Below are 25,432 nucleotides of genomic sequence, written 5' to 3'. Positions count from 1 at the left end.
CTATAAGGGAAAGCACATAGTAGAACTCTCGGAATCTTGTGTCACATTTCCTATGAACATTGTCCTGAATTTTTTTTCCCCATAAGAGGGTTTAGGTGGGATTCACCATTCAAAGCCTCAGGGAATTCTATTTTTCAATTTTAGAATTTTTTTTATGGACTCAAAGAAACTCGGAGTCCTTTTAGTTTTCCCTGCACCTAATACCAGAACAAAGCTCCACTTCCAACCTCCTAGTGGGCTCCGAATGCAGCCCCCTCCTCCTGATCTTGGGATATCATGCGTCACCTGCTCCTATGTAACGTAGTCTACTTCTTGCAGTGCATAGGGTTCCAAACTTAGATCATTGGCCCATGGAGATCCCTGCCCCTCTGCTTCTTCTCCTTGCCAGGGGTGCCTGTCTATCCTTGCTGGGGTTTCATCCTAAACCAGTGGTTCTTAACACGGACTATATGAAAGAACCAACTGAACAGTTCTGTATATGGCTGATTCTGGGGTCCCCATCCAAATGCACCGAGTTCACTTAGTTGGGGTTTTGAAATTAGGGACCTGGAAAGCTTTTTTTTTGTTATTGTTTGTTTGTTTTTTATTCCAAGTGCTGAGGATAATTCTGCTGTGTACTCAGGGTTCAGAATTGCTGCTCTGAAGTATTCGTGCTGTTCTTGTAGTGACACACTCTTGTTGGAAGAACATCGAGAAAAACATTTGGGAGGGGATGTCACCTCTGTTCCCTCAAGGATGTCTTGACCACTGGGAGGTAAAACCATCACACAGGTGCTTCTTTCTCACAGTAGCGTGGGAGGGTCTATTTTCTAGTGCCCTGGGCTCAGATTTGTGGAGAATGTATCACAATAACCACCCTCTCCTCAGATCTCAGCATGCCATTAGGAGACGCAGAGAGATCTGGGTCAACTTGGAGATGCAGCCAAGAGAATGAACTGGTTTTAGTGCTGGTGCTAAAAATAGAACTTGAACGCAGATTCATCTTCTCATCTCTTATGGATCTTTGGGACCAAGGAATCAAGACAATGATGAAGTCTCCTACATCTCCATAGTGAAAATCTTATCTAAAGTGAAGACGTCTTTGTGATATCAGTCACCCCTCGATCTCCAGATGTCTTATGTACTTGTTGGGGTGATGACTTATATTGCATTACCCATGTTGATTCATGCATTTTATCGTACCCACTAGCAGCTCCCATTGGAACTTATGATCAACTTTAAGTCACACAGAAGGCCCCTGCTTCTCACAGTTTGCCTCCAAGAGAAACAAAAAGTAGCTTTTGACAACCATTCAAGCAGTATCCTTTTTTTTAATAAAATAAGAAGACCCCCCCCCACCATTGTATTTTTAAAATTTTGCACATTGTGATCCTCATCCATATGGTTATTTTTATCATCTGATTTGGTCTCACTCCCAGTCCTCCAGATTCTCCCTGAATTGTGTAAACACATCTCACTTCTTCAAAGTGGATTTTTGCAGTGCGTTCTGGATTCCGGCTGGCTGTGTGCTCCTCTGATCTGTCTATGGTAGCCCTCAGATGACAGAAGCCAAAACTGATTTCCCTGTTTTGATATTAGACATGGTGATGTGCATGCCTGCCTCTCTACACACTATTTTGTTTGTGGCATCTCAGTGTGCTTGGTGCCACAGGACCCTTCCCTCTTTTGTCATTGCTGTGTGGTGTGGGACTGCCCCTGTGACCCATACTTAGAGGTTCCCTGTGCAGGCCTGTGACAAACTAGATTCTTCACTGCTACAATTTAGACAGAGACACAGAGCAAAGCTGTGGGTCCAGAGCAGGAGGGGCTCACTCAGGGTGGAGGTACAACTCTGCAGGTGTCCTTGTTCTCATGTGAACTAGAGACCTAATGCAGGTCCCTGGAGTGGAGAAGATGGCAGATGACAGGAAAGGGAGGATTCTGCAGACAAGGGGGGAGGATTCTGCAGACTAGCTGGAAGGAGGCGGCTAGGGGTGGACAGATACCTGCCTTGACTTCTCTGGGATTTCCATTTCCTACAAGAATCAAAGTGCTCTTTTACTGTAGTCTCTGGCATCTGCAGTGAACTGTGCTTTTGGGGGGGACCAGTTTGAGCCTCTGTTCTTTGCTTCCATAAGATACAGCCTGAGCTGCATTTGGACCTCTTACATCTTGAGAGTCACCCCATCATGTTCGCCCATCTTCTCACAGAGGGCTCTCTCTCTACCCTTATGCAGCTAGGCCCGTGGTATGGGGAGAGCACTTGATATGAAACGCTTAGCGCCCCAGGATTTGAATTCTGGCTTTGCCATTGTAAGCTTTGGGGCCCTGGCAAATGTTCATACTTCCTGAGCCTCAGTTTCTTCTTTTGTAAAAGTAGGATAAATAAGATTTGTTTTATAGAGTACAGGTTTGTGAAAATTAAATAAGACTGAACAAAACAGTTTTAAAATTTCCTCAGTGTGTGCTCTGCAAGTTCTAGTTTAAGGCTTGAAGGATATGAGAAGACTTGTTCTTGACCTTTAAAGACAGGTTGGCAAATGCTGGCCTGTGGGTCCAATCTGGCTCTCCATGTAAAGTTTTATTAGCACACAGCTGTCCCCCTTGTTTATGTATCGTCTGAGGCTTCTGTCAAGGTACGGAGTCATTGCAACAGAGAATACGTGGCCCACAAAGTCTAAAATATTTAGTGTTTGGACATTTTTGGAAAAGTTTATAATCCCCTGTTCAAGGGGAATTACAGTCTTGATGGGAATTAATAAAATGGGCTTCCAGTATTCATGTCTCATAGTATTGCAGACTTTATCTTTTAATTTTGTGATCTTTGATAATGCATTTCGACTTGGTCTTTGATAACGTATTTTGACTTTCCACATAACCTTGTGATGTAAGCCATTCTTAAATCTCTTTCATGGCTGTTATAAAACCTTTTTACCTTGCTATTTCTTTTCCTCACGTTGAATCAACAACGTAGGGATTATCAGTTTAACCTGCTGGACGCACCCCTCATGTGCAGAGGAATTTGGGTGGCTGTTGATGTCCTTCAGAGGGTTCTCCCACCTGTGACTGACTGGTGGCCTCCTGTTTTCCCAGGTCCATCTCCAGAACCTGCCCTTCAGGGGAAGCTCTGGAGCAGGGACCCACATCTTGGCAGCAGCCCCCTTGGTGAGCCGTGAATCCGCATCAGCCACTTTGTGATGTTTTGTGCAAAAATATCCTTTGTTACCAAAATATCACCCTACAACTTGTACTGCTAGTATCTGTGCCGCATAAAAATATAGAACTGTCTTTTGGAACAAAAATCTAAATATACATTTAAAAAAAATCTTCAAGCTTAAACAAGAGTCACAGTTTGGTGAAAATACAGATTTGGGGGACAGATCTTTGTCCAAACCCTTTGACTTATCTGCTGAATGGCTGTGGGTCAATTATTTAACTTAACTTTAATATGATGTTCATGACATTGGGAGGAATGTCCACTGCAGAGAGTGACTGAGCAAATTGAGGTGGTGCAGATAAAGGAAGGGTCATTTGCTCCTTGCCTGAGGAAGTGGTCTTAGAATGCTGTGTAGAGGCAATTCTTCTGATAGGTCCCTCCAAGGTAAGGTAGAACTTGCGTGGATGAGATGTTGGCCATGGCCAATAGGTCCAGTTCCCCTCCCTCTTCGCTCTGCTCCATGCGCATCGGCCTTTGTTTGGTTTTGTGTCATTGTTGTTCATTTGTTTTCCGGTTTTTTGAATCACATCAAAGCCTTCCTTTCCCCAGGGATTTTAGGTGCTGGCCCTCCTGTCTGAGGGAGATTGTGTCCCTCCCTTTTTACCCTCCACTAAGAGATTTGGCATTCTGTGTTTGCCCTTAACCAACAAAGGGGACATGTTGGGGACATTGGGGAAGAGTTCCCTGAGTTTGAGGGCCATGGTCCCTTATCTGCTTATCTGAAGTCTGAATAGGACTGAATCAGGCAGAGATTATGGAAGCCCTGGGCCCTAAGTCTTGTCTCTGTGATAAATTCAAGCCACCGAGGTATTTCCCATGGAGGGCACCATGGTGAGATGGGTATTTGGGACAGGGTCCACTGCGTCAAGAATGGCTTGGGGACAAGGGTGATGCAGGTTGAGACAGAATGTGGAATAGTGGTCACCAGGAGCTGGGGAAGAGGAGCTGGGGAGTGGCTTAATGGGTTCCTAGTTTTCTGGAGGTGGATGGTGGTGATGGCTGTACAACAGCATGAAGGTGCTTAATGTCACCAAGTGCACTTAACCAACGCTTACCATTTATGTGTATTTTGTCACAATTAAGGAAAAAAATTAAAAATCAGATGAAGGAGAGTTGGATCAGTAGAGGGGAAACCAGGTTGGAGCTGGGAGTGTGGGAATGCTGGTGGGGGTGGAGAGGATCCATCTGCTCTGGGAGGTGAGGAGGGGAGTGAAATATCTGGGACTTGGCAATGAACTAGCTGGGGTGCAGTTCTGGAGCACGGGAGGCTGTGTAGTAAGGGATGGTCCCCCTGTCTCGGGCTGACCCACCTGGTAGGGCCATTTACTAAGTCAGAAGATCTCAATACATCTCTCCCGGGACTCCATACTCGTCCCACTTGTAGCTAAACCCTTGACCTGACAATTGAGGGTCCTCCTGATGGACTATGAATGGCATGTAAGCAGAGGCTGACTGTTGTCTTCACCAGGTGTCCCCAGGTGTCACCTCTCATAGTACCTTGCACATGATGCCTGTCCCAGAGATACTCATAGACAGCCCGTGGTCTGTGATTTGTGGAAATTACTTCTCCACTAAGTGACTTGGTGCTTAAGCTTCTTTCTACCACTGAAATTTTTAGGATCAATATGTAATATCCCTCTCTTCCATGGCTGTAGGGGAAACGGATTGAGAGACACATGCAGGGACAGAGCAGAAAGAGATCAAAATACACTTATGTTCAAAGCATTTGGAGAATGTGTCTCAAACAGGTAGCTGTATTTCCTCACCCAAATTAGACTTAGCAGCATATTGAATGAGACCATGTCCTCTCCCTGGGGCATGTGGGACATGCTGTCTCTAGGCAGACAGACCTGAAAGAATAGGAAAGCAGGGCCTGCTGAGCCTTCCTGGGTCTTTGACACAGACCTGCCAATCAGATGTACCAGTCCTCTTCTTAGAGAAGACGGAGTGGCATAGAGAAGCTATCCTGTGTATTGCTCCAGGAAAACCCACTCCTCAGGGACTTGTGAGGAATGGAGTGAACCCTTCATGTAAGGCCTGACTTTACTTGCTGCAGTTTTTGGAGCTGTAGGTATTTTAGGGAGAGATCTTAGGACTGATCCCCTGATTGTTTTCTGTCCAATAAAAGAGAACAAGCCTGAGATACAAGTGAGCACATTTCTCTCCTTTTAGCTCTTCTTCTGAGATGTAATGATTTGCAGTGATCTAATACACAGCTGGTTTTTGTTTTGTTTTGTTTTCACTTTTTTGAAACTACCAGATAAATCAGGTGATGTCTTAGTCTGCTTTCAGTTGCTATAACAAAATACCTGAGTCTGGTTACTTTTGGCTCACTCCTTGGAGGCAGAGAAATTCAAGAGGATGGTGCCAGCCTCAGCTTAGTTTGTGGTGAGGGCTCATGGCTGTTCATCTGAAGGTGGAAAGGCAGTTCTCCAACAGGGTGAAGGCTGGCACATGACAAAGAACATGGATGAGAGGACACACACACACAGACAGAGACAGATGGAATGAGAGAGAGTCACAGGGTAAGAGAGGAAGCAAGACGGCAGCTGAGATAACCAAACCCACTTTATAGTGACCCTTTCTCATGGAAACCAGTCCAGTCCAAGACACCAAATCAACTCCCGTAAGATGTGCATTGATTTTTTCCAGGGGTGGTGACCCCAATGGCCCCATCACCTCCCATCGGGCTCTACCTGGTAAGGCTCCACCGTCCTTCAAGACTGTTACATTGGGCCCACTAAACCACATTGAATGATGGAATCAGTGCAACTGTAGATGGATAAAAGCTTTTCTGTGCTGAGTAAGAAATTCCTCTTCAACATAGCGTATTTACAGGGAAAACACATTCATGTAAATAAAATACTTGAAGAACTATGTTTTCAGGTTTCTTTTAAATTTTTATTATTGTCGCATATACACAGAAAAGACCGGTCAGTATTCTCAGAAGTCTTAATGCCTGAAAGGATTAGCTAAGTCATTCCTGCACGCTGAGTGAATCCCCCATATCAGGAGGCGACATAGTTCAGATGTCGCGAGATACCACTCTCTCTTCATTTCCAAAAGTGGTTCTGAGGATTTAAGACTGAGCTTGCCCAGAAAGCGCTGCCTGGAAGGAGCTTTGGCCATGATGTGGAAAGGAGGCATGAGCAGCCTGCCGGGCCATGGTGAAGGTGTGGCCTATCCTGGCTGTAGGATGACTGGTGGGAACGTGACACGTATGTCCATGCTGGATCACGGTGACCGGAATTTATGAAGTAGAGCATTTTGCATTTTACACTTTACGGTGCTTTCCCATGGGTTTGTAGGATTGGGTGCAGTCGCAGGCCATTCCCTAGAGATCTTACAAGGCCTGCGTCTACCTCGGTGTGGTATCCATGGGGGGTTGGGAGACCCAGGGGCTCTGAGATGGCAGAAGGTGCAGTGGAAGTCAGGTGACGCTGCTCTTCCTGCAGCAGGGGACTTTAATCCCTCCATGGCTCCTGCTGGCCTCAGGGTGAAGCCCAGATCCTTGACTGTGCTCTGGCTCTCTCGATCTGATTCACCTCTTTCCAGCATTTTCTTTCCCTGGTCCCCGCCTCTCGGTCACGCATATCAACGTGTTTTGTGTCACCCTAAACACTACATCCTCTGGTCTCCGGCCAAGGGTCCTGCATTTTCTCACTTCTTGGTACCCTTGACATCTTAGTAATATTTTTATGGACCCTGGAGGCCAGATGGAATTCCTGACCTTTCTGCTTATAAAATCTTTATGTCCTGACGCCTTAGTGGTTGTGATGCCGGTGATGAGAATCAATCAGGGTCGAGTTCCGTGTCCCCAGATGTGAAGATTGAACTCCAGAGAAATGTCGAGGCAGGTGTAGTAAACAAGTTTAATTTGAAGGATAGAACAGAGGTAGACTTCTCCACAGAGAAGGGGTCCCAGAACTGCATGTCTGAAAGAGTGGGGTGTCTTGCCCCTTTTACACATTTTAGATTTCCTATGTTCTTAGGCCTTCCTTTCTCCCCTTATCAGGGACCAACCAAAAGGTGGGAAAGAAGCCTTTCAGGGGTGTCTCTCAGTGTTTGCCCAAACTGGCAGGAAAGGAGCTGCCCAGAGGAACTTCATTAACAACTTATTGGAGGAAACAATTCCCTGTAGGTAGGTAACCTTGGCAACAGGTGGATGAGGAGGGGGAAGGGCTCTGGAGGTATTAGCATTTGATTTCCTCTCCTTTGGAACCAGCCTCCATCTCCCTGATGGGACCTGATTATTTATTATTTACACTGACTTTTTTTTTTGTCCCCTGACCTCAGTTGTTTGAAAACACACACATACACACACACACACATACACACACACACACACACACATATTGAAAGAAAAATTTATTGTTATTTCACTTTTTTTTGGGGGGGGGGAACTGGGGATTGAACCCAAGGGTGCTTTACCACTGACCACCCCAGTCCTGTTTCATTTTTTATTTTGAGACATTGTCTTAGACCCTACTCTTATCTCTTTGCACTGCAGTTTACTTATCTTTTTCTCCACTGGGTCTTAGGTTCTTTAAGGGAAAAGTAGAGTATAGTGACTGTCACATTGTGAATGCTTCACAAATAGATGGATGAATGACTATTACTGGACCTTGTTGAATGAGCCTCTCAACTGCTAAAAATCTGAACAGCAATACCAGTCAGGTTGGTGAGCACAGGGCTCCTTGTATTTGTAGGAGGATATCTTTTGTAAAAGAGTGACCCTAGAGACACACATGTATCTAGGGCCCTGTGACCTCATCTGTCCTTGGCTACATGTAGCAGCCCTCACTGGTTATAGGCCCCATGCCCCATGGATTGTAACACAAATAACCATGGAGGTCAATTCAATCCTTTTGCATTTATTCATGTTCTGAGACATTGACCCATATGCATATCTCTTTGGTTCAGAAATTGCAGGTATAACTTCCTTCAGATGTGTTTGTTCTTTCCTTTGGAGGAAATATATTAAGCTGCCTGATGGCTCAAACTGCCAGCATACTGTAGCATGAGAGAGGATATACAGTTGTGTGGCAGTGATTGAATCTAGAGGAGTTAGAGGGTTGGGGACTGTGGCGCAGCTCTGCTCAGAGGGAACAGAACCTGCGTTTTATACCACAGTCGGTGGGAAAGGTCTCTCCAGGTCTCAGCTAGTGGATGGTGGCCACTCAGGTCCTCTGAGTGGTCCTGGGTATTTCTGGTGTCTGTTCCTGGGACTAATGTCACCTCAGGAGCCTTCTGATATAATGGATGCCAAGGAAGAGGGGTGACCGTGTTCTCCACCAGGCTAAAATAATTCAAATGGCTTTTCTGAGCTCTGTAGAGATTGCTTTGCTCCAGTTTTGCTTTATCCTCATAACGAAGACGATAATGCCGTAATCTACCACAGATGGCTGTTTTTATTACTGAATTAAATAACGGGGTATGTGAACTTTGGCTAATAGTAACAGTAATAGTAGTTTAATCCCAATGAAGGCCTGCTAATCTTCACTTAGAACATCGTGTTCCACTTTTGTAAGGTTTCCTATTTTACCTAGGCCTTTCCCACAGCTCTTGTAAAATAGGCAGAAAAGTCTGTTCCCAATTCATTGAGGCCCAGAGGTGTGAAGTCACTTACTCAAGGTCCACACAGCTGAGGACCCTTTTGCAGCTGCCTCCCAACAGTTCAGGTGTTGCAAGGGGACTCTGTTCACCTGTGCTGTACCTGTATGCACCTGGAAGCCATCAGTAAGGTAGATTATGGCCCCAGGACTGCAGGTGGGCTGAAATGTCTCACTTGGAGGGACAGAGGTCTGCTGAAGGATCTTGGCAGCTGCTTCAAACCTGTTCTCTCTTGACTACTCGTTCACAAGGGAAGATCTGTTCCTGTGGATCCCTTCACTCTGTTAACCACATATACTACTCCAGTTTGAAAGATGATTAGCAGCAACAGAACATCCTAGGAGCAGTTTCAGGAACAGGCAGTAGCATGGGGATGGGGGTTGATTCTTTGGGGTTCTGCTCCCAATATTCCCAAGACCTCAGGGAAGTGCCTGTGGGTCTCTGGGCCTCACTTGCCCTGTATAACGTGGGTACAACCCAGGCCCTTCTCTTTCTGCACCAACTGACTGAGAGATTAGTGCAATCACTCCTTAGCTCCACATGCTACAGAATGATCTCGTAATGTTCTGCCAGGCAAAGGGTATTACTTTTGCACAGGGGCACATATTTCATAACCAGGACGCAGGGTTTACACAAAAAATGTCTTGAACAATCCAGAAAGATAAACACTCATAACAACTTTTGCCAAGTCCTTAATTCATCCCTAGTTTGGGAAGCTCAGTGCCTCCTGTGCATTATCTCATTTGTGCCAATAATACCAGGGGGGATGTGCTCAGTAGAAGATTCTTAACTCCCCTCCCCTTGAGAACACAATAATCCCAGCCACTCAGGAGGCTGAGGCAGGGGGATTTCAAGTTCAAGACTAACCTCTGCAACTTAGTGAGACGATCAGCAACTTAGCAAGACCCTGTCTCAAAACAAAAAATAAAAATGGCCAGGGATGTAGCTCAGTGTTAAAGTGACTCTGGGTTTAATCCCTGGTACCCCAAACAACCAACCAACCAACCACATGCAATAAGCAGGGACACTTCCGTACCTCTGTCAAAGTACTGTTCAGTCGGTGGGATATCCCAACTCATAGTCTGCTTTCCAGTGCCAGTTGGTATTGCCGATCCATCCAGTGAAATTGTGTGCTCAGCAAAAGACATTTTAGTATACTCTCCACGCCTGGTGTGCTATATCTTTACCATGTAATTAAGTAATATAATTTCATTATTACTTAGAGCAGTGAAATATGAGTACAGGAAGAAACATTTCTATAAAAAACCAAGTTGTATATTTTGGAACAACAGCCAAAAGGCAAATTGCCTTAAAAACAGCTGTCAAATGAAAATGTAAGCAAGACAACTGAAAAAAAAAATGGGGGAAGAGATAAAAATACGAAAGGGATTCTGTTCCCTGATTAGTTCAAAAATGTCTTTTGAGTTTATTCTCCACTTTAAAGAAACTGAAGCTGAATATGTTGGGCGATTTCTTTGTGGTTTATGCAAGGAAAGCAATTTCAAATTTTAGACCTTTGGCACATCCTTATAGAAGGGACCTGTGCCCACATCAAAAGATTGTCAAATGAATGCATGTTCAGATGCTATCAACTGGGATAAAGTGTGCAGAGCTTGCACATACCCTGGTGTAGTGTATAAGGGAGCTCTTTTTTGCCCCCTTTTACCTGTGAGCACCAGGAGGCACAGGGAGAATCAAATACTCGGCCAAGGATAAAGAGACCCAGCTTTCACAATTTAAATTATTATTTCATTTTATTGTCTGTTTCTGTCTTCAGCATGTCATGGGCTTAATTTTAGACACCGCTTTGAGGCTTTCTTATCACCCTTAGCCTGAAGGGCCTGCCTCTGACGTTGGGCTAGTCTGATTTTTCTAGCCATGTTGAGGACAGTATCCTCCTGATCCTCCCGGAAATGAAGGTTTTTCTCTGCCATGGCATCCTTTCCCATGCAAGGAAAAGAGACAGGCTGTTCAGAGCCTTTGCTGTTCACTAGCCAAGATAAATGTCAAAACAGAGACAGGTCATGAGATACTTGGAACTGAATGCTCTTGGTGTGTCTTTCTCACTTGTTCTTTGGGACTGAAGCATCTTCATTGACAGGTGCAAAGATTAAAAAGGGTGAGGAATATGTGAGGGGTTAGCAGGCGTCTTTCTGGAGCAACCCATAGCTATTCCATCAGGCAGTGAAACATGCCAGGTGTGTGTGTAGGCAGGTGTGTGTGCGTGTTTGTGCCCAACATGGCACCAGGCTAGGTAATCATAACCCTTATGGATGTTTATCAGATCTGGAGAGAGGTCTCTTATGTGAGCTCTGGATTTTGACAAATGGCATATTTTGGGATGTGGGGTTTATTTCAGCTGAATATCTGGCTTGATTAGCATGAAGAAGCACATGCAAATCAGGCTGGAGCCCCACCCCACCCAAACCTCCCCAGTTCTGTACAATCAGGAAGTGCATTCTCCCTCCCATTGTGGCTTTGGAGGGAAGTGGGCTTTACATATGCAAATGCAAGCCCCAAGTTTCACTTAATAATTATCAGCTGGAGATTCTATTGATGAGCAGCTGAAGCTACTCAGGGGGAGTAAAACTGAGTTAACCATTTGCAGGCCCCCCTGGAGACTGCAGTGATTGCAGATAAGGATTTCTGGTTCCACCCCCGCCCCCCCAATTCTGTACTTCTTCTGTCTGGCCAGAATCTGGCAGCTGCGTCTCCCTGACCCCTCTGATTTTCTCCTGTGCCTCTCCCCCCTGCCCCGCCTCCTTTCTCTTTTGTGGACCACAGAAGGCACAAGTGATCCATCTCTCTTTGCAGGAGCAAGACTGCATACAGCTCCAGAAATGATGGTCTCTTTTACTCAGCTTCCTTCTGCAAAACCACTAAGGCCAGGATGGAGTCTTCTTAAAAGGACACAGTGGGACTCCCAGGCAGGGTGCCCAGGATAGCCCAATCAAGATGTCAGGCACTTGTATCCTTAAGTCTTCTCCTTTTCATCCTCTGCATCTATGCTCCCCTGTGGGACATCTCATAGAGTACCAGGTCCTGTTGTCAGCTCCCTGCTTCTGACTGAGCCTGGGTAGAGTTCATTGGGCTATGGTATGTTTTGTGGAGGTTCTTTTGGTGTTCATCATTTTATAAGAAGCTCCTTACTGTCCTGATTCTGCTTGATGCTCTTCTGCTTCCGGTCTGTCTTGCGGTGCCCACTTGGTTACATGGGGCTGCAACCTTCTTTTCCTGGAAGGAGCTATTTAGAGGCCTAGGGTGGTACCTCATAAGCTACTCTGAGGTATTTGGATTTTGCTTTCAGTTTGATGGACAGCCCTAGGAGGGGAGGCCTAGGCAGGAAAGTGGTGTGGTGTGATGTGATGTGATGTGATAACCACTGTTAGATATCATCAGGCTGTGCATGGCAAGTAGATCTGAAGCCCAGTGACACATCAGGTCACTGTTGGGTGATTCTGGGTAAGAAGTGGTCAAGCTAGAAGTGGGGTGGTAGTGGTGGAAAGTGTTTGTATTCAGGGTATACTTTGAAGGTTGGGCCACCATTCAATAAATTCCTAATGCACTGCATTTAAGACATGAGAAAAGGAATTCAAAAGCGAGCCCATGTCTTTGACCTGTACATGTTGGGAAAAGTATAAACGGCAGCCATACCCCAGGAAAAAAAAACCAACATGGCGCCTAAGCACCTCTTCTTCCTACCTTCTTCTTTTCTGCAGTGGCGCGAAAAGTTCCCGCCCCTGTGAACTCTCCCACCGGCGCCAATTTCAAATCTCGCTGGCGGGGAACCTTAGCCCCAATGAGAACTAATTCCTGGGCTCCGGAGCTGATATCTGAAAGAACTTGCCAATAAACGGGTTGCCTGCCATTTATCTAAGCCCTACCATCTCCCCCTTAGTTCTATATAAGCACACAGCTTTTTGCAATAAAATTGGAATTCTCCCGGCGAAGTGTCTTTGCGTGGGGAATTCTTTCAGTACACAGTGATACCATTTGCTGAACATGGTCATGGCCTTCACTGGTGCAGTGAACACCCAATGTTACCGCTGTTGACCGGTGATGAGTCCTTGCTTCCCCAATGTTGAAGAATAACACCAAAGAAGCACCCTGAGGCAAGGTCAGAGTAGAAATTAGAAGTTTATTAAAGGACAGCAGAAAAGACTTCTCCCGGAGGAAGAAGGGGACCCAAGAGGTGGAATCCGTGGAAGTGCGGTTGTTTCCCCTTTTTATAGTTTTGGTGATGGAATGTAGGTTGGAAGGCCCGAGGGGTGGGACACAGGTGGGCCAAAGAAGTAATCTGGTCAGGAAGGACTTCTGAGTCAGCACCTTTTTGCTGGGGCTGTTCATTAACATTTCTTTGAGGTGGACTTTGGCCTAGGGCCTTTTAGGGACTTCATTAACATTCCATGAGTTGTCCTGTGTTTTCCCTGAGTCATTCTCCGCATGGCCTCCATTTTAGATTTCACTCGGTATTAGACCCGATTTATCTAACTACACTGACTACCTAACTTTAAATCTGGCTTCACCAACAGATGTCCAGTTAATATGTGTTTAGGAGATAGTCACCATGTGTGGCAAGCTCCAGAAATAGCCATTGCACATGTAGTAAGAGCCACCACCTTAACCTGGACTGTGGAAATCCAGGGACAGTTAGAGGAATGCAGGAGCCCCTCACTCTGGGCAGGTTGGGAAAGAATTCCTAGGAGCAATTCTTGAGCTGGTATTGGCACTGGTAGTTCACCAAGTGGCCAAACTACAAAGGAAATAGCTCAGATACTCAATGCTCATTCCAGATGGCAGGGAGTTAGTGTGGGGCTTGTATGGGCATAAGCTCCAGAAGTCCTTAATGGTGAAGGTCCTTGGTTCCCCCAGGTCTCTTCAGAGCCTGAAGACAGAATCATGAAGTGCCAGGGATTTCCCCAGCAATTCCAAGAAGTCCAGGGGGTTTTGAGCCAGGATGTCCTTTTGCAAATCTACCCGTTCATTCACATCCCCACCCTGTCTCTGTGCTCAGGTGAGTCTCTGCCCTGCAAGGCCTCTTCTCTTTGGGACCAGAATTGAGATCCTGTACTGGAGGTTTCACCATCAAAGGCTTCTCTCTGGTGCCCTGTGTCTGGCAGAGCTTCCCCACCTAAGCCCAGGGCTCCTCTCACTTCCAGAGGAGACCCAGCTTCACCTCACAGCTGAGCTGAGTCAAGGCCCCTTAGTTGATTCTTGCTTTTGTAAGACTTTTGAAAGCAAAGTCATAAAAAAAAAAAAAAAAAAATCCCCAAAGTAGGACTTGGAAGAAAATAACAATCTGTTGAAAGTGGAGATGGCAAGTTTTGAGCTTAATAGGTATTAGCACAGCATTTTACCCAAACATCTATCTTGCTGTGGGTAATGTGTTATCTTTGCCAAGTGCCCATCCTGATAAAGCATTATTTTTGTGGAACTGAACTCCTGATAAAATCTTCTATCCTCTTTCCCCTGAAGTCTATTCTAGTAAAACCACATTCTTCATTTCTTATTTCCTCCTAAGGGGTAGTTTGGATTTGTCGGGGAGGATTTTTTTTTTTTAATTCCCCTTCTTTCTCTTTTTATTTCCAATGTAGACACTTGTGGGAATTGGAGAAGAGCTTAATGTAAGTCAGACTGATAAAGGGCTGGGGACTGTGAGGAGGGAACGAAGACTTGAAAAAGGAGGACAGTCATTTACAGAGGCAAGGGCATGTCCCCGCAGGCTTTTGCTTGTTTTCCCTTGTCGTTAATTCACAATTGAGCTAGGCATGATGACACTGATTTAGGGGACAGGGCAGTCTGGAGCAGGAGGGTGCTATGGAAGGAATGGGACACATTTACCAAAATGCTTGTTTCCGTTTCTTTTTGAAATGGGTATGAATGCATGTGTTGCAGCTACACAGGCCTCTCCATTGCTAATGGCAAGAAATGCCCATAAAGAGCCCTCCTTGTCTTTGACAACTGGCTCTTTCTGTCAGTCTCCTGGCCAGCCCCTTTCTTTGAGTATCTCAGGGGCTAACCCCATAGTGAACACTGCAGGTCACAGTCGGACCCTCCTGGTGAAAGGTGTCCTGCAAACATGGCGTCCACAGAAGGCCAAGAAAGAAATGGGAGTTTGTGTGACCTTGTCTAAAAGCCATTTGACTGTTGAGGAGATACAACGTGGCAGAGGGCCCCAGGAAGATGGAACACATAAAATCAGCCCTCACAAAAACCTAAACTCCTAGAAGGACCACAGACTGTTTCAGGGGCACTTTGATTAATGGCAAATAAAATTGAAAACCATGGCCGGGTGTGGTGGTTCTCACCTATCATCCCAGCAACTCTGGAGGCTGAGACAGGAAGATCAGAAGTTTAAGACCAGCCTCAGCAACTTAGGGAGAACTTACCCAAAATTAAAATGAAGAAAAATAAAAAGATCTGGGGATATATACAGCTCAGTGGTAGAGTATCCCTGGATCCAATCCCTAGTACTGCAACAATAAATAAACAAATAAGTAAGTAAATAAAACCTGCCTCAAGCATCAGCCCATGTGGCTATCTTAATTTGTGCAAGATTTTAGCTACAAAAAAAAAAAAAAAGAAACAAAAAACCCCCAAACCCTATTATACATTTTTATTGTAAAATATGACTCTCTGCAGCACATCTGATTTGCCTCTCTTGGAACATAGTATTGTGATTTTAAAATGAATATTTCATAGAAAATAACACATTTATTGCAGAGACTTAAAAATTAGTAGAAAAATGCTTATGAAATCTTTCCTATTCAATGCTGCTCCAAAGAAAATGTAGCAGAAAGTCTAAACTATGTCTGTGTCTATTTCTGTAGTCCTGCACCATGCTGACCACTCAGGTGAGGATGCCTAACATCACACTTGGACACTTTGCGAAAGTCTTGTTTAGTATTTATTTTTTGATGACCTGTTCACTAAAGGAACTGTGTCCGATTTTTGCATATATATGAAACAGCACTCAAAAAGGTATTGTGTCAAGGCTGGGGTGGTGGCTCAGTGGTAGAGCACTCTCCTAGTGTGTGTGAGGCACTGAGTTCAATCCTCAGCACCGCATATAAATAAATGAGTAAAATAAAGGCCCATCAATGTCTAAAAAAATATTTAAAACAAAAGGAAAAAAAGGTATAGTGTCCATCTACAACTAAAAATATTAAAGCAAACAAACAAAAACCCTGTGGCTGGAGAAAGCTGTTTCCTCACCCAAGCCTTGGTGACCACTGCTCATGCTGGAGGAGTCTGTGAGGCTGGGTCACAAGGGATGGACATAAATGGGCTCATTGGAGGCGGAGGGCAACCAGAGATGATGGGAATGTGAATTTATGATCTACTCCCTGGTCGGTCTTTGGGATTGGGGATGAATGGCTGCTTCCTGCTTCCAGGCTGCCCCCTTCTCACTACCTCCCAATAACTGTTTCCCAAACCACCTGCTGCCTAAGGAAGTCCTGACACAGCTGTCCCACAGAACCAGAGCGCTGCATTCCCCCGTCTTGGCCTTGTTTGGCAGTGATCTGAGTACTAATATAACTAACAGAAAGTCCGTTACTTCACACTCCTTAGACATCCATAAGAAAGATCATTTAGATTTAAAAACAGGTTCAGAAACTGAAAGACTTCTGCTTGCCTCACTGTGAGAAGAAGTTCAAAGAACAACTGTCTCGGACTTCCAGAACTTAGCATATTGGATAAAAAATATTTAAAGCTTTGGACTCTTTGAACCAGAAGTTTCAGGGGCAAAACTGACATCATTGCTCATTAGGACACACTTTAAGCATTTGTAACTGAAACCCAGCTATGAACACAGCAAATTTGTGCTAAAAATGTCTTCATTTTCTCCACTTAATGAAGCTCTTTATAAGAGAAAAGGTTCTTGAAAATAATTTCACAGAGGAAAAAAAAAATCCCAGCCATCACAGTGAAATGAATCTAGGCTTCAGTCTGGATTGCAAATTCTTTTTGGAACCTTGAGAGGAACTCTTTTTTTTTTTTTTTTAGAGCCATTCTGTCCTTGCCAAAAGGTCTCCAAGGCCCTTGCTGGAACTGAAGTTCACTTTGGTTGCCAAAGATAACTTCCAGAAAGTGGCTTCAGGGAATCTTTGGGTGAAACATTCCCTGTTCACCCCACAACAGTGTCTGTCTTCATCCTTGACATTTCCCTCCCACAGCAAATCTGAGGCCACATGACTGGAACTTGAGAGAATGGCTTAGTCTAGACCTGTGTCTTGTTCTGACTTATAAACTGTTGAGAACGTAATAGCTGGTGACATGCCGGAACATTCCTGTGGACAGCCATTGATCACATTTAAAAAAAAAGAAAGAAAGACATTAAATGTGAAACTTTTTAAGATCAAAGTGAGTTTTCTAAACTTCTTTAAAATGACTTAGGCTGAGATACTTAATAGATTTTGAAGTGTCTAATGGCATTGGCAAAGGGTGCGAAATTTTTATGTTAATTAAAGGAGGGTATTGCACTGAAAATACAAAATAGTTCATAAACACAGCTTCAGGGGCAATTGGAAATTGGAAAATACAGTAGAATGTAGTGACCAATGGCTGGTCAAGGGAGGGAGCTTGGGACCAGGGGCCACTGGATGGTCAGACACCTGGAGGAATAGAGCCTTTCTTTTGAAAGAGATGCTCATCCAGGAAAGAGGAAGATTGGGAGGTGCTGGAGTCCAGCAAAAAGTCCCTAAGCCTGGAGGAACTAGGATACTGGGAAATCCGGAAGGTCCTGGGCCACACAGCTAGCTGGTAGCTGCTCTCAGAAGGTAACTGCTCTAAGAAGGTGTGGCAAAGGAACTGGGACCCAGGGTGAGCGCAGCACAGTAGTTTGGTATGTCAGTGTTCAGACCTCCTTTGCATCTAAGCTGGAAACTCTGCAGATTTGCCACACTTGTGTTTTTCAGGCTCGATCACACAGGAGAATCTTATGGCAGTAGCTGCTTTAAAAATGCTGATAATTAGACCCCCTCCTCCTCAGACTTTGGGATCACTTATCTGGGGTGGGACCTGTGCATGTCAGTATTTTTTAAGTTTCCCAAGCAATTGCAAGGCAGTCAGGATTGAGAATCCCTGGCTGAAGGAATTAGCCATGTCCATCTGTTAGGTATTTTTGTGGTTGCTTTCAGGCTACTGGGGCTGGGTCGAGTCCTTGCAAACAAGGCACGAAGGACCACCACCATAAATTCAATTGGACTCTTTTGGAGAGGGGTGATGAATAGATTTTCTAGTTTGATACGGAAAGAGCCATTGATGTGGAGCCAAGGAGCCTGGGTCCGAGACTTTCTGGCTGCTGTTTGCTGCTTGGATGACATAACCAAGTTAAATTGTGTTTCCATTTCTCTGTCTCTGTCTCCCCCACACCCCTTCTCTCTCTCTGTTTTTCATTAGACCAATAGGAGTACTTAAAACAACCACCTTGTTATAGTGCTGCATGAATTAAAATGAGGACTGGGCATGTACTCAATAGGAACAGACCAAGTGTCTGTTGACTTGAAGTAAATGGGGTCGCTTCTGTGTATTCTCAAGCTGCAAATGTGGTAAAACCAGGATTGCAGAACATTATCTCACCTGTGAGTGAGGCTGATTGGGACAGGGGAGATTGGAGCAGGGATGGCTAATCAAGGAGACCAGAGTCATGTTCTAAGACAAATGTGAAACTTTAGGTCCCACCAACTGGGACCACACACTCTGTCCAAATCTGGCCCACTACTTGTTTTTATCAATAAAGTTTTATTGCAAAACAGCCAAGCCTGTTTTTTAGGTATTTCTGTGGTTGCTTTCAGCCCACCGTGGTGGAGTTCTTGTGAGAAGGATGATGTAGCCTGCAGCACAAGAAGTAAAACATACTTTTTCACTGGGTATTTACAGGAAAAAGTTTGACAGCCCCTGTGTGAGGATTGGCATGGGAATGAAATGTTTGAAATAAAATGAGAAGAGCAAATGCTTTGAGCATCAGGAAGGGAGAATTGGCAGGACTCACTGACAGATTGTACGTAGGGAGATTTTGCCATATAAAGGTTAGGGATGTAGTGTCTTTATCACCCACAGAATGATGCAGGAGGACAGCTCTCTTGGAGTTTGCCCGTGAGTGTGGGATTCTGGCTTCCACCACTAGAGAGGTCTGGTTGGCTCAGCACAAAGGACCCAAGACCCCTGGGTATTAAGTCTATCCAACTCTAGCCAATGCCTCCTTGAATGAACCCCATAATACTATCCACTTGCAAATGGTGGATCCCACACAGTGCTGAACACTAACTAGCCCTCTAGAGAAATTCAGAGGGGGTCAACACACACAAATTGATTGAGATAATTACTTAGGACATTTCGGATGTCAACTCCCTAATCTCTGTCATGGTAGTGCATGGCTGTTGATTTTCAATTTACCTTCTCTGCCCCGAATCTTAGCTGTTTTGATTCTTAATTCAGAACATTCATCTCAAGTGGCCTCAGAGATTGAAATTCTGCCATAAACTCGTGTTTGTCAGGAAGTTCTAGAAGGAGGAGAAAGATGTTGTCAACTGAGGTTTTGAATAATGTCTTGTTTGACATTTTCAACTCAAAGTGGGCTGGACTGCGGAACAACACATGATACATGTTATTGGATCGCAAGATGTGCCACGTGTATGTGTGTGTATATCTACCAAATAGAAGCCTGGGGAAGAGGGGACAGGGAAGCCAAGGCCAAGGGACCTGCCCTACTGTTGCCTGCACTCATCTGCTCCCGGGGTTATGTGGGTGAGGCTGGAGAAAGGGTAGAGAAAGAAACTTGAGCCTGATGCTGGGTAATGTGACCATACCTAAAGTCACACCCCAGGTACCTCATGTTACCTATGGAGACACCGAGTCCCTGGAAAGTGAAAGCTTAGGCCAAGGTTCTTCCTGAGTAGATGGAAGAACCACAACTGAGACTAGCCTTTCTTGTTCTGAATGCTGTCGGGGACTTGCCTGCTTTCCTGATTGTCTCTTCCTCTCCCCTGGCTCTTAATATTGCACCGAGATGTCCCTATAAATAACTGAGAGGTAAAAACGTGTCATACTTTTCATGCCATTTTTAAGGTCTAGGTTTCAGTTCTTCCCATGATACCCTTCTTCAGACATGTAAGTACAGGAATGGCACCAGGCCCTGGGATAAAGTGACTGGGTATCAGGCATTGCCACGGTGCAAGGTCTGCACCACAGACAGTTGTGTCTCTGAATCAGGTTCTCCAGAGAAGCAGGACCAATAGGTGTGTGTGTGTGTGTGTGTGTGCACGCACGCGCGCGCGCGCATGTTTACACAAATACTTGTTAAAAGCAATGAGTTTCCATGGCCATGCAGGCTGACCCTTGTGTGTTCTGAGCCTGAAGGCCTCAGAAGGAGGAGAGCAATGGTGTGAGTCCAGTCCACATTCCGGGAAGCTGGAGACCTAGGAAGAAGGACTGTTTCAGCCAGGCAGGAGGACTGTTCTCCTTGGGCACGATCAGCCTTTTTGTTGTAGTGAGGCCTTCAGCTGATTGGGTGAGGCCCAGCCACATGGGAGAAGGGTTTCTCAGTCTACTCAGATAAATTTTTATTTCATCCAAAAATACCTTCACTGAAGCACCCAAAGATCTGGGCACCCCACAGCCCTGTCAATTGGCACATAAAATTAACCATCACCATCCCCAAACTGTTCCTGGTTTGCAACAAGATACATATGGAGCTTGATAGTAGGCATTTAGAAACTTCTAGAGCAACTGGATTTTTTGGTATTATCAAGGATGTGATAAGTAGATTGTTCCTGTTGGACAACTATATGCCAGTTTGTTGAGTTCAAGAGGTGATTTCTACGTGGGGCAAGCTCTATACTAACCACGTGCGTTAAGGCCAACCTTTGCCCAGTATAGATTGGGAGAGGAAATGGATTTTACACCACTAATAGTTTGAAAAACGTTGACGTGGACACAGTCCTGCCCAGTGTGATGAGTTTTCAAATGTGGTTCACACAGAAACCATAGGAAGGTGCCTGGGAGTGACCAAGCCCACCAGCCTGACAGAGAAGTGGAGACCACATCTCCGGGGACCTGCCTTTCACTGTCTTAACTCTCCCCGTTCCCACACCCCAAGAGCCAGGAGATGCCACAAGAAAAGGACTCAGAAGCTAGAAGTGAGTGACCCAGGAGCAAAAGCAAGAGTCTGAATAAATAAAGCTAGAACGAGCTAGGAATGTGACAGGCAGCAGGGTCCGCTCATGATGTTGGGATGCCACAGCTGCGTTAGACAGGCAGGTCCACCTGGACCAGGAGGCCACAGAAAGTTAGAGCTGAGAGGGGCCCCTGGAGATATGGGCCGAGCAAGAGGCAGGGGCCGGGGCAGGATGATCTATCCTGCAGGGAAGCAAAGGAAACAAGCTAGAATTGTGATTGTGCTGTTCACGGGGCACTGCCTCCATGGTGGTTCCTGGGCACAGAGTAAGGGCTGCCTGTGGCAACACTGGTCCCTCGAGTTGAGTCCTGTGAGTTATTACTTGGGGTGTCTTCAGGGCTGGCAAAGCATGGAGTTCTAAAAGTGGAAAACACCTGCCAGTCTTTGGGCACTGAGTCTGGCTAAAGCCATTTGGGATCTAAGGAGGGATAGTAAGGAAGTGGACCCAGGAGGTTAAAATCAATTCCCAGGAGCACATAGTCAAAGAATCGCCATTTACGTAAAAGTGTAAAATGTGGCCCTTGTGGGAGGGGCCCTGGGGTGCGAGCAGGCCCTTGGTGGAGCCTGCTTCTCCTCCATGGTGATTGTGAGTGGACACTGATGTGGCGCAGGCTGACAGCAGGAGACAGGGCTGCCCCATATCCAAGGATCTATCCAAGGAAGCCAAGGCTCGGGGCCCCCTGTTCCTAGACCCGGCTTCTTCAATGGCCCTATGTTCCGAGAACACGCAGCTTTCAACCTTAAGTTACAACCTCAACTCATCTTACCCATATCTTCCATGCCCCCCACCCTCATTGGGAGGAGCTTGGAGGTGCTCATTCATTGAAGGAGTCCTTTTTGACAGGGCTTCTTGTATTTTGGCCTCTCTTTTTAAGCCTCCTATAACTCTTGTGAGACTCGTGTTTATGTTCTGATATCACAAAAGGGAAAACTGCAGCTCAGAGCATTGAGGTTGTCATTCCAAAGAACAAGCCATCTAGATTACCTTTGTTGGCAATTTTCTAGGGTCTCCAGGACACTGAGTTTGCAGAACATCCTGGGTTTCTGACTCAATGCCCATGCGAAGGAAGCTCCTCTCAGGCCCCAGAGCCTCTGTGCCTTTAATTAAGCACAATAATGCAGAAGACTGGCCTGTTGCAAAGTGATAGAGAGCTTGCTTCCCAAGGGCGCTGCAGCATGATCAGCACACAGTTTAAACTTTTAGAGTCTCAGTTTCCTCGTCTGTAATGGGGACTACTCCTACCTGTGTTGTGACAACTTCTGACAACATGAATGCCCCCTGCAGATCTTAGCAGGCACTACACAGAGCCTCACTGTCTGCCTTCCCGTGGAAAAAGATGCTCTTCTTTCCCCACCCTACCTGATAGGTCCATGTGAGTTGGGAAAATACAACTGCTATTAGCAGCCTATTCTTTTTCATTCTCTTGATGGAACTAATTTGGCTTTAACCCAACAGGGAGACAGGTTTCAAAAGCTTGGGTAGGAGCTTGTAATCGGCCAGCTCTCTAACAATGCAGCCTAGTCAACCTGTGATTTCACAGCCCCCACGGATTCTTCCCCCACCTTTGATTTGTGGTTCCAGGCAGTGGAATTCAGTGAGTCATATTCGTTCCATTGACAGGAGAGAATCAGGAGCTTAGGTGTTTAACCCTGAGGTGATTAGGAGGGGGGAGGAAAGGAGCCCTATTTGTTAAGGCCCAAAGAAACATCAAACAGTCCTGGGCAGAGGCAGGCACAGCACAGGCAGGTGAGACGTGCCGGGTGTCATTCATCACAGTCTTTGATCTTCAAGTTTTGTGAGTCAAAGAGACTCTCTGGGACAGTTTGGAAGCTCAGTGGGTTCTGGACAGGAAAAGGAAAAATCACAAAGTATGGAAAATGAGGAGTGCTTTTTAGCAGGCAAGTGAATGAGGGTCATTTTGTAGAGATGTGACTCTTTTGCTGGGCAGCCTCCGAGGCAGCCACCAGTGTGGCTGGATACTGGGATTGCTTAAGAGTGAGAATAGAAAGAAGTGATGGCCTTGGGTATGTCTTCAGACATTGCGACTCCTCAACAGCATGCTTTAAGCAACTAGTATATACCAGGTGATATGCTAAGTAGCTTGGGGAAATGGTGGTTTATATTGTTCAAATAAAAAAAACATCTTTGACTATCTGAATGGTCTTTGACAAAAATTCACTTAAATGGTTAGTGCATGGGCTCAGACATAACAGAGACCTGGGTTTGAGTTTTGAAACCACCCTCTGGTTGTGAGACTCTGAGGGACCTACTTATCTGTGTGTCCTAGGTTTCTGTTGGAGGGTTGGATGATTGTCACATGCAGTGTTGCTGTGCTGGTGGTAATTTTTTTTTTTCTGAGAAAACTGGGAGATCAGTCATGTTCCTACTTTCTTCTTCTTTATTGCTCTTAATTATTTTGCTCTTGGCATTGATACATGCATCTTCCCTTCCAGCATGACAGATACATGTTTTCATAATGCTATGTAAAAATTGCTTGCGCTGTGTACAAATTGCTGCTGGAATATACTGAAGGACATTTTGCCTGCATTGAATGTTTTCCCTGAGAGGTGATGGTTTTAAAACCAGGTTTTGAAGGATGAATAGGAGTTCACATAAGAATACCTCAATACACTTAGTCCTATTATTATTTTCTTTTTCTTCCTTCTTTTCCTCTTTTGCTCTTTTCCACTTCCTCATACTATTCCCTTCCAGTCTCTTCCTTCCCTCTCTCCATATTCACCATGCTTTGGGGTTAAGATTGTCTACCTGGAAACATGTACATAGAGGAGGTCCTAATGATTGCATTATGATTGTGATCTTTAAACAGCATGTTAAGTTTTTATTACCATAATAAGTCATTCTGCTCTCAACTCTGTTCTTACTTTACTCTGGATGTATTTATACATAATTTTTGTTGCATTTGCTTTTCCCAAAACTGAGAAATTATATCCCATCTATGCACGATATATCAAAGTGCATAAATGTATTCTACTGTCATGTATAACTAATTAAAACAAATTTTAAAAATTTAAAAAAACTAAGGAGTCTGAATAAAGCATGGACTTTAGTTAATAGTAATGTATCAATATTGCTTCATTGGCTGAAATGTAGTGCTGTAAGATATGTAAGATTATATATGGCTATATATTAGATAACAATTAATGCATGTAATGTATAATATAACAGTAGGATCCAGGCATAGAATATATAAGAACCCTATCTTCTTCACAGCATTTTGTAAATCTAACACTATAAAAACTTAAAAGTTTATTTTAAATTTTCCTTTATCTTAATAAATATCTCCAAAAATTAAAAAAAAAGAAATGCAATGGGGAAGGAGCCTATATAGATAGCAGTGGGTGTCAGGGGAGGTGCGTTTACTTCTGACTCAAACTTTCCCTGGTGTCTCTGCAGATGGGAAGCCCGTGTCCCTGTCACCGCTGGAGTCCCAAGCTCACAGTCCCCGCTATGCAGCCTCCAGCCAGCGTGAGCGCGAGAGCCTGGAGGTGCGCATGCGCGAGGTCGAGGCCGAGAACCGCGCGCTGCGCAGGCAGCTCAGCCTGGCCCAGGGCCGCGGCCCCGCGCACCGTCGAGGCAACCACTCCAGGACCTACTCCATGGAGGAGGGCACTGGGGACAGCGAGAACCTGCGGGCTGGCATCGTGGCAGGCAACAGCTCCGAATGTGGGCAGCAGCCGGTGGTGGAGAAGTGTGAGGTAAAGAGCACCTAGGGCCCTGGGATGGGGGTGGCACATACAGCCCCAGGTGCCCCATTTCTTACAGATGCCAGCTGGAAGCACATCCAGGTCCTGGAAAGAGTTGGCATTCTTGACTCAGACCTGGATGCGAAGTGACTTGAACCCTGGCTTGGGTGATAGGTCTGGCAAGTCATTGAAGCTCACTGAGACTCAGTTTCCTGCTGGGAAAATGGGAATACAAAGACCTAGTCCACAGAGATTTAAGGGGCGCTATAGGATGGGCGCTGCCACCTGGTTCCTTTGCACATGCTCAGGAATTCTATACCTAGTTATCATCTTGGGGGTCCGCTGTCACTTAGACTATAGTGTGTATGGTGGAGTTTGGAGCCTGTTAGTTCTCTTAGCCTCATTCTCCATTGAGGGCATGAGGCCTCTGCTGTTCAGAATCAGACTTGTTGCTCAGCTACAGCGGTCATTTGAGATTTTCTAGTTTCATATCTTTTCCTCCCTTTTAGAGTACACCTTCTTTCCTAATAACACATTGGAAACTTGGAAGACTTTCCCATAAGTGCAGACTGCCCCTGCCACCCTGGAACTCCTGCATCCGTGCTGATTTCTACAATGAAGATACATACACACACACACACACACACACAGTCATTCACACACTTCCTATTGCTTCTTGCCTGTCAATCTCAAGGCCTTTTGAGACACAGACAAGATGGACAAGAGTGAGTTCAGAGCAG

General features: G+C 45.3%; 1 protein-coding gene across 9 annotated transcripts in view; it reads left to right on the top strand.

Annotated features, from left to right (window-relative positions):
• The window catches only part of Large1 (LARGE xylosyl- and glucuronyltransferase 1), a 496,807-nt gene that overhangs the window by 207,543 nt on the left and 263,832 nt on the right, over nucleotides 1–25,432 (top strand). For 8 of the 9 annotated variants that reach the window (XM_058574193.1, XM_058574197.1, XM_058574196.1 and 5 more), the window contains 2 exons: nucleotides 3,073–3,144; nucleotides 24,403–24,704. In XM_058574193.1, coding sequence (XP_058430176.1) covers nucleotides 3,073–3,144; nucleotides 24,403–24,704 — 374 coding nt within the window. The remainder of the gene's footprint in view (nucleotides 1–3,072; nucleotides 3,145–24,402; nucleotides 24,705–25,432) is intronic. The other variant, XM_046429385.2, reaches the window with a different exon arrangement.

The sequence above is a fragment of the Marmota monax genome, unplaced genomic scaffold, assembly GCF_021218885.2.
Source record: "Marmota monax isolate L192 unplaced genomic scaffold, Marmota_monax_Labrador192_F-V1.1 WCK01_AAM20220418_F8-fsc00051, whole genome shotgun sequence".
Taxonomy (NCBI): Eukaryota; Metazoa; Chordata; class Mammalia; order Rodentia; family Sciuridae; genus Marmota; species Marmota monax.
The sequence above is the reverse complement of the archived record's forward strand: the minus strand, read 5'-3'. Positions and strand labels throughout refer to the sequence as shown.